Below are 9,839 nucleotides of genomic sequence, written 5' to 3'. Positions count from 1 at the left end.
GATGGCTCCTAGGGATGAAGGGGGCAGGCTGGGTTGCCGGTGTCCCATCAGGATGTGGCAGGATCTGTTTCCTCAGGGGCACAGACCTCTCTCCCCGTGAGGACCACACCCACCCAACCCAAACCTCCCCTTAGGATGCTGTGAGATGAGATGGGGTAAATCAGGGATGGGTGAGGAGGGCAGTGGTGTCCTGATGCAAAAGTGGGGAGAAGGGACCCTAATCCTTCCCTCTCCCATTCACCCTGTATAATGAGACCCCGAGGACCTATCTCCCTGAAAGTGCCTTAAGCCCAGAGGGTGGGGAGGAGGTTATGTCACTGACTCAGGGGCTCTTCCCTCCCTGGCTTCCCCTCTCCTCTGACCTTAGTTTGCTGCGTCCATCAGTGGGTTTTGTCTATTTATTAAAAACGATGTGAGGACGAAGCCTCTGGCTTCTTTGCTGAGTGCTGCAGGGTCTCCAGAGAGGACTGGTTCTCTCTGCATCCCCACAGCCCAGGACAAAGGTGGTGGTTGGAGGGAGCCCAGGGCGCCTGGCAGGGATACTGGTGACTTTTGTGACCAGGTCCTGGGGGCACGTGGGTGTGGTCTCAGAAGTGGGGGGAACACGGGGAAGGGACGGGGAGCTGTCCTAGGGGTAGTGGGCAAAAACTGGGAGACCCAGTCAAGGAATTTGCAGTTAGGGATATGACAGGGTATAACTGTTTCCTCCCCGCAGTCAGGGTGGGAATAGAGCTTTCTCACTGCACAAGGAAGGGTTGAAGTTAGAGAAGGAGAGGGGCTCCCCGCGGAGAGGTGGGAGAAGGAGGGGCTTATTTCACCGCCTTTCCCATGATATGGGGCCCAACAGGTAACCACTTGATGGGAGGGGGTTGTCGTTCCATTTGGAGTTCAGAGAACTGGGCATTCTCCAGATCTTTCCAGGTCTCTCTGGTGAGGCAGCAGCCGTCCCCAATGTGTTTCCAGGTGGGCTCTAAAACCTGCTGCCACAGGAAGGCCCAGCTTCCACGCGGCTCAGCCACGTGCTCCCAGAAAAAAAACATTCCTCCCTGGGAGAGAAGAGAGAGCGTTACTTACCTGCTCCATTCCGCAACCTTCCTCTACTCTCACCTCCATCCCGCTGACCAAGCCTGGTCAGAACCTCTTGGTGGAGTGGGAGGTGCTGGCCTGCGAGTTTAGGGAGACCGTCCGGCTCTGTGACCTTCTCTGCATCCCCCGGCTCTTACCCTCCAACTCAAAGTGAGTGTGAAGAGCCTCCTGTGACCTAGGGGCCATGACCGGTGAGAGATTTTTAAACAATGACCCGAAGGCCAGCGTAGCCGAGGGCAGACAGATGGGGAGGCGGGGAACCAGGAGCAGAGGTCTCATTGGATACAGAGATGCTCGCGCTGAGCCCTCTCCCGAGACCAAGACGCCTGCATCCCGGACGTCTCAGCCAGCATCCCACGGAAGGGTGCACTGGGCTCCTGAGTGAGCTGGGGTTCCTCCAGTCTTCCCTCCTCACTGTACCCTCCCTAGGTGATCTCATGCACCCAAAACAAAAAAACCAACCAAAAGTTATAAGTAACTCTTAACGTTAATGAATTTAAACCTTCCAGAAAGCATGAATCTAAAAGGAAATGTCCAACAGGTGATACAAGCCAGATATTCTACGGCCTTTCCTGTTTCGGTCTCAAATTCCAACGCGCTTGGAATTTACCAGCTACAAGCTGATGACGTCCAAATCTAAATCTCCAGCTACGTCTTTTTCTGACCTCCAGATCTGGACTTAAAGTGCCTCTGGGTTTCTGCCCGGCTGTCTCCATGGGACCACAGACCTAACAAGTCCAAAACAGGCTGCTTCTGTCCTGCAAATGGTACTTCTCTCTACCCTCCCTCACTCCCTCCACCATTCGCTCATGCCAGAAACCTGGAAATCATCCTAAACTCCTTTCTGTCCACACCCAGTTCCAAACTTTATGGATTCCACTACCCCCATACCTCTACTTAGAACACTCTTTTGTTTCCGCCACTCCCTCCACCCCCTGCTTAACCCCTCAGATCTCAGTTTAAACACCACATCCCTAGGTGTCCTTCACCCCTCTTTCCCCCTTTGTTAGGCGGATCACCTGTGTGATTCCACAGCACCCTGTCCTGCCCCATCCAGGCCCTGGTCATATCTCCTGTTCACCAGCAGGTGGCGGTGGGTGGGTGTCTAATGCACTAGTGCCTGAGATTCCCCATCCCGGGTGCCCTGGACACCGGGGTGGCTGATGCTACGTTTGTTGCCCCGTGCCCATACACTTCCTATTCTGCTCACCGGCCTCAGTACTCTCCGAACTTCCTGCAGGACCCTCTTTGGGCTCTGCACTGAGCACAGCACCAAGGTGCTGACCACCACGTCCATGGAGCCACTGGCCAGCTGTTTCATGTCCTCTCCGAAAGCCACCACAAACCGTTCATATTCAAGATGCCTATTCTTGGCCATACTCTTTGTCAGGAACTTCTCAAAGTGAGGGTTCGGGTCCAGGCAGGTGATCCTGCAGCCACATGGGTAGAACTGGAAGTTGGCGCCAGTGCCACAGCCCAGCTCCAGCAGGGCCACCTTCCCCGAGGCTCCTGCCAGCCCCTTTATCTGGCTGAAGAGCTCCTGTTTCTTGCTGTCCATCTTGCGGTTGCACTTGACTGTCAGCATGGCCATCAGGTAGGGGAAATAGGTCTTGCACAGGGGCTCCCAGAAACCCAGCAGAGCCATGAGGTGCAGGGGCAGGGTCAGGATTAGCACCAGCAGCTGCAGGAGTCGGACCAGGGTGTCCATGGTAGCCTGGCTCTGAGTGGAGCTTCCCTTGGGTGGCTGGCCTGTCTCTCTGCTCCGCCCCTGCAGACTTGAGTCTCCTTTCGCCCAGTGATAGGACTTTGTTCCCTGTCTCCTACTTGGCCGTTTCCTCTTTGCCGGGGAGGAGTTGATGTATGAAATCTCTCCAGAGTGCGCCGGTCCCAAAATCCCGTAGGCTCTTCAACCAATTTTATTACGTGGGGGCGAAGAAACAGGTGGTGCCAGCGTGTCCTGAGTTCTGGAGCGCTGTGCCCAGTTGAAGAGGCTGGTGTGTGCTGATCATCTCAGAGGGACGCGGGAAGGGGGGGGGAGCTACGTCTCAGATCACAGCTTCACAGGGGCCAAATGCCCCGGCAGAGCAGACTCCTGCGGCACGTCCCGGCCTCATTCCGGGCTCAGGTTCTGCTCAGTTTATGCAAGTTGGAAATTCTGGTTGGGTGCCCCGGGAACACCCCCAGGGCTTTGTAAACTGTAACATGCCTCTGCCCCAGATAGAAGCCAAACACAGAGAAGGATGTGTCAACCCCAGGGGGGCGGTCACAAAACTTCTCTGCTGGGCAGCTGCACAGGGGCTGCCCTGGCTCCAGCAGCGCCGTGTGGGAGACACTTTCCTGAAATAGCTCATCCCTGCCTGACTCAGGAATTGTCCCAGACCTTATCCCTCAGCCCCGCGCTGGCCGGGGCACAGTGGGTTTGACCGGCAGGACAGAGGCAGTGGACTTGGACAGAGCACCCGCCCCAATCAGGGACTTTGTTTAAAGTCGTCCTCCCCCGGAGGCCACCAATGACCCTGGGAAATGCTCCTCGTGAGACTTGAGGCTATTGGACTTTCCCTCTTGTAGAGTGCCCATGCGTAGTGGCTGAAGGAAGTTTTGTTTAGAGAAAAGAAAATCAACATTCATTTTATTGTTGAGTGGTATTCCATTTTATGGAGTTACCATAAATTATTTATCCATCCAGCTGTTGACGGACATTTGGAACTGTCAACAACCAAAGTTTTTTAACCAACCAAAACTTCTAATACAATCAATAAATGCAAAGACAATGTGACCTTACTTGGCAATAATAGCAAAATCTATACTTGAGGGCCTTCAGGAATACAAGGCCCAGGCCAAAAAGCTCTCCTGGTTCCCTGCGTGATAACAAGGGAACAAATAGAACTGCTATGAACGTTTATGTCCATGTCTTTGTGTGGATATATGCTTATATTTCCTGTGTGTAAATACCTGCATGTGGAATGGCTATTCATTTATTTAAAATGTGTAATTATTCTTTTGTTTTGGTGGTATCATTTAATTTTTTTTTCTTCTTCTTTTTTTTTGGTTGTAGTAAAATGCACATAACAAAACTCACCATCTTCACCATTTTAATTGTACAATTCAGTGGTATTAAATATATTAACACTGTTGTGGACCCATCACCGCCATCCACCCCCATAATTCTTTTTTTTTTTTTTTGCGGTACGCGGGCCTCTCACTGCTGTGGCCTCTCCCACTGTGGAGCACAGGCTCCGGTCGCGCAGGCTCAGCGGCCATGACTCACCGGCCCAGCCGCTCTGCGGCATGTGGGATCTTCCCGGACCGGGGCACGAACCTGTGTCCCCTGCATCGGCAGGCGGACTCTCAACCACTGCGCCACCAGGGAAGCCCGACATGACAATATTAAAGAAGTAACACTCTGTAAACAATGATATGCTATATAAAAAGCACTGAACTGTGAGTCAGAAATTCTGCACTTAGTTCCCATTCTACCATTTGCAAGCTAAGTAGCCTGTCATTTATCTGAGCCTTAGTTTCTTCCTTTGTTCCAAGGGAAAAATATGTTGTGCCTACCTCTCAGATGAGGCTCAAATGAAATAGTGCAAGTGAGAGTGCTTTGTAAACCGCTTGCATCATTCAGAGCTAAGATATCACTGTATGGTTATTATTATTTTGCCTAGTAAACATCAAGATGTGGAAGATCAGAGTAAAGCTTCAATCAAAGCTAGATAGCTGCTTTTACTGAGCTCTCCTTCTTTCTTCTCTCAGGGAAGAGTGTTGTGGATGGGAACTTGAAGTTTGCACCTGACCTAGGAGGGGGTGTGTGACCTAGCAGAGCTAATGCAGGCTTGGGAAGAAGTCATGTGTTCCCTAGCATAGGTTGTCATTTTGTAAGGAATAGAATCCAAATCTTAACATGAGGGGCTATATATATATATATATATATATATATATATATATATATATATATATTTTTTTTTTGTGGTACGCGGGCCTCTCACTGTTGCGGCCTCTCCCGTTGCGGAGCACAGGCTCCGGACGCGCAGGCTCAGTGGCCATGGCTCACAGGCCTACCCGGACCGGGGCACGAACCCGTGTCCCCTGCATCGGCAGGCGGACTCTCAACCACTGCGCCACCAGGGAAGCCCGCAATATATTCTTAATGCGAAACCAGATTTTACTGGCTAGAGAAAAATTAATCCTTGCTATAGTGAGGTGTGCTTGCTTTTTAGATAACTTGTGAGGAAACTGGCTACCGCACACAAACCTACTCCATTCATGCAATCAGAGAGCTCCTCCCCACTTTGGATCTGGTAAAATCTGGACAGAGGAAAGCTTCTATCAACATTTGGCTAAAATCTGAAGCTTGAACATGGTTTGAGAAAGAGGAAGAAGAAACCTTTTTCTTCTTAAGTCCTGGGTCTTTAAGGACTCCTTTGCTATGTGATACAGGGATGGGTTAAATAAAGCTGCAGTCTAGTCCTTTTATTCTGGACTGCTCTGTCCAGAGTTCCCTGGCCAGACAGGAAAGAAATGGTGTAAATATCCATTATAGCACTGGGAGTGATTTTTTTTTTTCACTTGGGGAAGCCTGGAGAGGCAGAAGGATGCTGCCAGGGGCTGAGATATGGCCGTGGATGGAGGGGATGAACTTCTCCCCACCCCCTTGGGTTTGCTGCGAGGAGGCATCACTTTGACCTACTACAGGTGCTCTCCTGGTAAGAGAGAACTGGAGGTTGACTTATATGAATTCTTACTCCCTACCTCCCATGGGGAGCAGAGAAATTCCCATGAGGACAGAAAGGAAGGCTCTTGTTATCACGCAGGGAACCAGGAGAGCTTTTTGGCCTGGGCCTTGTATTCCTGAAGGCCCTCAAGTATAGATTTTGCTACTATTGCCAAGTAAGGTCACATTGTCTTTGCATTTATTGATTGTATTAGAAGTTTTGGTTGGTTAAAAATAAACATAAAAAATAGACCAATGTTTTATATATACACTACCAAATGTAAAGTAGATAGCTAGTGGGAAGCAGCCGCATAGCACAGGGAGATCAGCTCGGTGCTTTGTGTCCACCTAGAGGGGTGGGATAGGGAGGGTGGGAGGGAGGGAGATGCAAGAGGGAGGAGATATGGGGATACATGTATACGTATAACTGATTCACTTTGCTATACAGCAGCAACTAACACAACATTGTAAAGCAATTATACTCCAATAAAGATGTTAAAAAAAATACCAATGTTTTAGTAACTCTGTTCTGGCACTCATTCATTTTCTAATATACCCACTGAAAATGGAAGAACACTAGCCCTCTCTCACTCTTGGGGTGACCTCGCCTGCCACATGCAGATTGTTAGGATGTTAAATCAGTTATGACAGTTGTAGAAAGTTAACTCATGGTTTCGTATGTTCTGAAACAGTGCAGAAACTGCATTTCCCCTTTCAAGAAAGGCACTAAAAACAATGGAAAACCGTGAGTGCCAGTCTTATGGACCAACTTATTAATATCACAGAAAGCTGTGACCTCACTCCACACCCAAGCAACTCCAGTCCTGCCGGGCTCCTGAAGCACTCCCCAAAGAGCAGAACCCCAGAGAACTGTCACTGTTTGACCTTTCTGGAAGATCCCTGGAAAAGCCCCACTCACAGGCCTTGTCTTTATCTGGTCAGTGAGGAAAGCCCTATCATCAGGGCATTGGTCAAATAATCAGTGACAATATTTTAAGATTGAAGCTGCCCAGTGTGGATGGACCTAGAGACTATCATACTAAGTGAAGTCAGACAGAGAAAGGCAAATATCATATGATATCACTTATGTGTGGTATCTAAAAAATGAGTATAAATAAATACATCTTCCTTTTAAAACAACAACAACACCACAACATAGAGCTCATACCAACAATTCCATTCCTAGGTATATACCAAAGAGAACTGAAAACATATCCACTCAAAAATTTGTACGTGGGCTTCCCTGCTGGCACAGTGGTTAAGAATCCACCTGCCAATGCAGGGGACACGGGTTCGAGCCCTGCTCCGAGAAGATCCCACATGCTTTGGAGTAACTAAGCCCGCGAGCCACAACTACTGGGCCCAAGCGCCACAACTACTGAAGCCCACGCGCCTAGAGCGCCATGCTCTGCAACAAGAGCAGCCACCACAATGAGAAGCCCATGCATGGAAGAGTAGGCCCTGCTTGCTGCAGCTAGAGAAAGCCTGCGCACAGCAACGAAGACCCAACGCAGCCAAAAACAAATCAATAAAATAAATAAATTTTAAAAAAATGTGTACGTGTGGGAACTATACTCAATATTTTGTAATAACCTATAAGGGAAAAGAATCTGAAAAAAAGATATATATGTATGTATAACTGAATCACTTTGCTGTACACCTGAAACTAACACAACGTAAATCAACTATAATTCAAAAAAAAAATTGTGAGGGTTTGTTGCAGAGTTATTCATAGTAGCCCCAAAGTGTAAACAACCAAAGTGCCCTTAAACTGATGTGTGGATAAATAAAATATGACATATCCATACAATGGAATATTATTTGGCAATAAAAAGGATATAAACTGATACATGCTACAACATGGATGAAACTTGGAAACGTTACGCTAAGTGAAAGAGGCCTGATACAAAACTCCACATGTTGCATGATTCTATTTATATGAAATATCCAGAAGAAGCAAATCCATTCGAGAGACACTGGGGGAGGGATGAATGGGAAGTGACCGCTAAGGGGTACAGAGTAACTTTTTGAAGTGATGAAAATGTTCTAAAATTAGGTAGTGGTGGTGGTTACACAACCCTGTGAATATACTAAAACCCACTGAATTGTGCACTTTATATATATATATATTTTTTTCAAATTTTATTTATTTGTTTGTTTATGGCTGTGTTGGCTCCTCGTTTCTGTGCGAGGGCTTTCTCTAGTTGTGGCAAGCGGGGGCCACTCTTCATCGCAGTGCGCGGGCCTCTCACTATCGTGGCCTCTCTTGTTGCGGAGCGCACGCTCCAGACGCGCAGGCTCAGTAATTGTGGCTCACGGGGCTAGTTGCTCCGCGGCATGTGGGAACTTCCCAGACCAGGACTCGAACCTGTGTCCCCTGCATCGGCAGGCAGATTCTCAACCACTGTGCCACCAGGGAAGCCCCACTTTATATTTTTTAAACTATATATTTTAAAATTATTTATTTATTTGGCTGTGCCATGCGGCATGCAGGATCTTAGTTCCCTGACTAGGGATTGAACCCAGGCCCCAGCAGTGAAAGCGCTGAGTCCTAACCACTGGACCACCAGGGAAGTCCCAAGAATTGCGTACTTTAAATGAGTGGATTTTGTATTACGTAAATAAGCACTCAATAAAGCTGTAAAAAATAACAAAAATAAAACCAGGTTCCTTTTGTCTCTCCACATTAAAAAGAAAATAGAAGCAATGATTTCTACCCTTGGGTCAGTAGTTCTCAACTGGGGGCGGTCAGACTAGGTCTGGAGACACTTTGTCACAACTGGGGAAAAGGGTGTTACTGGCATCTAGTGGACAGAGGCCAAGGGTGCTGCTAGCCATCCTACAAGGCAAGAACAGCCCCTCACAAGCAAGAATGACCTGGCCGCAAATGTCAATCATACCAAGATTGAGAAATCCTGCCCTAGATCAAAGTCCATGAGGACAGAGCTGGGTACATGGTGTACCCGGTCCCTCCCACAGCTGCCAAAGTCCTTTGGTGCAATGGCATCGCCTGTGTTGAGAGCAGTTGTTAGAATCCATCCCAAGAAACTCCCTTTTAAAGCAATGGTAAGGACGTGAACCACAATCATCTCTCTAGGGGTGTCCTTGGGAGAGCCTTCTGTCTGGTCTTAGCTCCAAGAACAGTTATACTGCCCTGAGTAGTCTGTTTTATCTCATGGACACTGTGAACTCTGGAACTGACTGCACTTTCCTTTCTGGGTTGGCTGCTAAACAGTTTTGAGCCAAACTTGTGGCCCAACCTTAGGAAGGGCATAGGTCTTATATTTTGCATTTTAAAGTTTCATTCTTGGCTCTATTTTATATCCCTAACTTTTTCTTTTTTAAAAATTTATTTTCTTTCTCTTTATTTCCTTTGCTCCTACTTTTCCCCTTTTTTTGGTTTGTTTGTTATGTCTTTGTAAGCTATTTATGCTGGGCAACAAGAAACGAAACACCAAATCGACAAATATAAACAGCGAGTCTCCCTTAGCTCTGGGATGGAAGTTCATAGGGCAGAGTGGTGGGTAGGTTACAGACGCATCGTGAGGACCGTGGGCAGGGGCCAATGACCTCCCCAAAGGATGCCCTCGTTCTTGCTCCAGAAGCCTGGCTGGATGCTGAGGGGGCAGGATGTGAGAAAGTAGGGGGATTCTTAGAGGAGGTCAGCTGTTCCTGGGTTGCCGTGTAAGACACTGTGGGCTCTTGATGTTGGAAGGAGCTGGGCTTTCAGAGGACGAGTCACAGATGTGGGGACAGAGCTGGTAAGGGAGGGATTCCCAGCTGGGCAGGACTGGGTAGTGTATTAGAGTGTCTTGGACTGGGAGCCAGAGATTTGGCTTCTAGGTTTCAAGTCCCAGCTCCACCCTCGTTGGCCAAGTGACTTTGCAGTCATGTCGTAGCTCCTTAGTTTTCTGTTTTTACTAAAACATGGTAGTAATACCTGCTAGGCCTGTCTCTACGGTTGATTCGAGGACCAAATGAGATCATGAAATTGCTGAATTGCTCTATTCATTGCTAGGCTGCAAACTTTTTCTTTTTATTT

The 9,839-nt window shown here is 48.3% G+C and overlaps 1 protein-coding gene across 1 annotated transcript; it reads right to left on the bottom strand.

The window, feature by feature from the left end:
* Positions 1-30: 30 nt before the first annotated feature.
* On the bottom strand, positions 31-3,271 carry TMT1B (thiol methyltransferase 1B). The gene is made up of 2 exons (XM_082850758.1): positions 2,297-3,271; positions 31-1,046 (listed from the first exon to the last, which is right to left on the bottom strand). The coding sequence occupies exons 1-2, from the start codon at positions 2,792-2,794 to the stop codon at positions 810-812; spliced, it is 735 nt and encodes a 244-aa protein (XP_082706884.1). The 5' UTR covers positions 2,795-3,271; the 3' UTR covers positions 31-809.
* Between the last annotated feature and the right edge of the window lie 6,568 nt (positions 3,272-9,839).

Source organism: Leucopleurus acutus (assembly GCF_964270905.1).
Source record: "Leucopleurus acutus genome assembly, chromosome: 11".
Taxonomy (NCBI): domain Eukaryota; kingdom Metazoa; phylum Chordata; class Mammalia; order Artiodactyla; family Delphinidae; genus Leucopleurus; species Leucopleurus acutus.
This window is presented reverse-complemented; position numbering and strand designations above follow the sequence as displayed.

Bases quoted from the DNA above. Each gene is read 5' to 3' on its own strand.
- TMT1B (XM_082850758.1), bottom strand. From the start codon at position 2,794: ATGGACACCCTGGTCCGACTCCTGCAGCTGCTGGTGCTAATCCTGACC. The intron at 1,047-2,296 runs GTGAGCAGAATA...CTTCTCTCCCAG, and splicing joins TTCGGAGAGTACTGAGGCCG to GGAGGAATGTTTTTTTTCTG.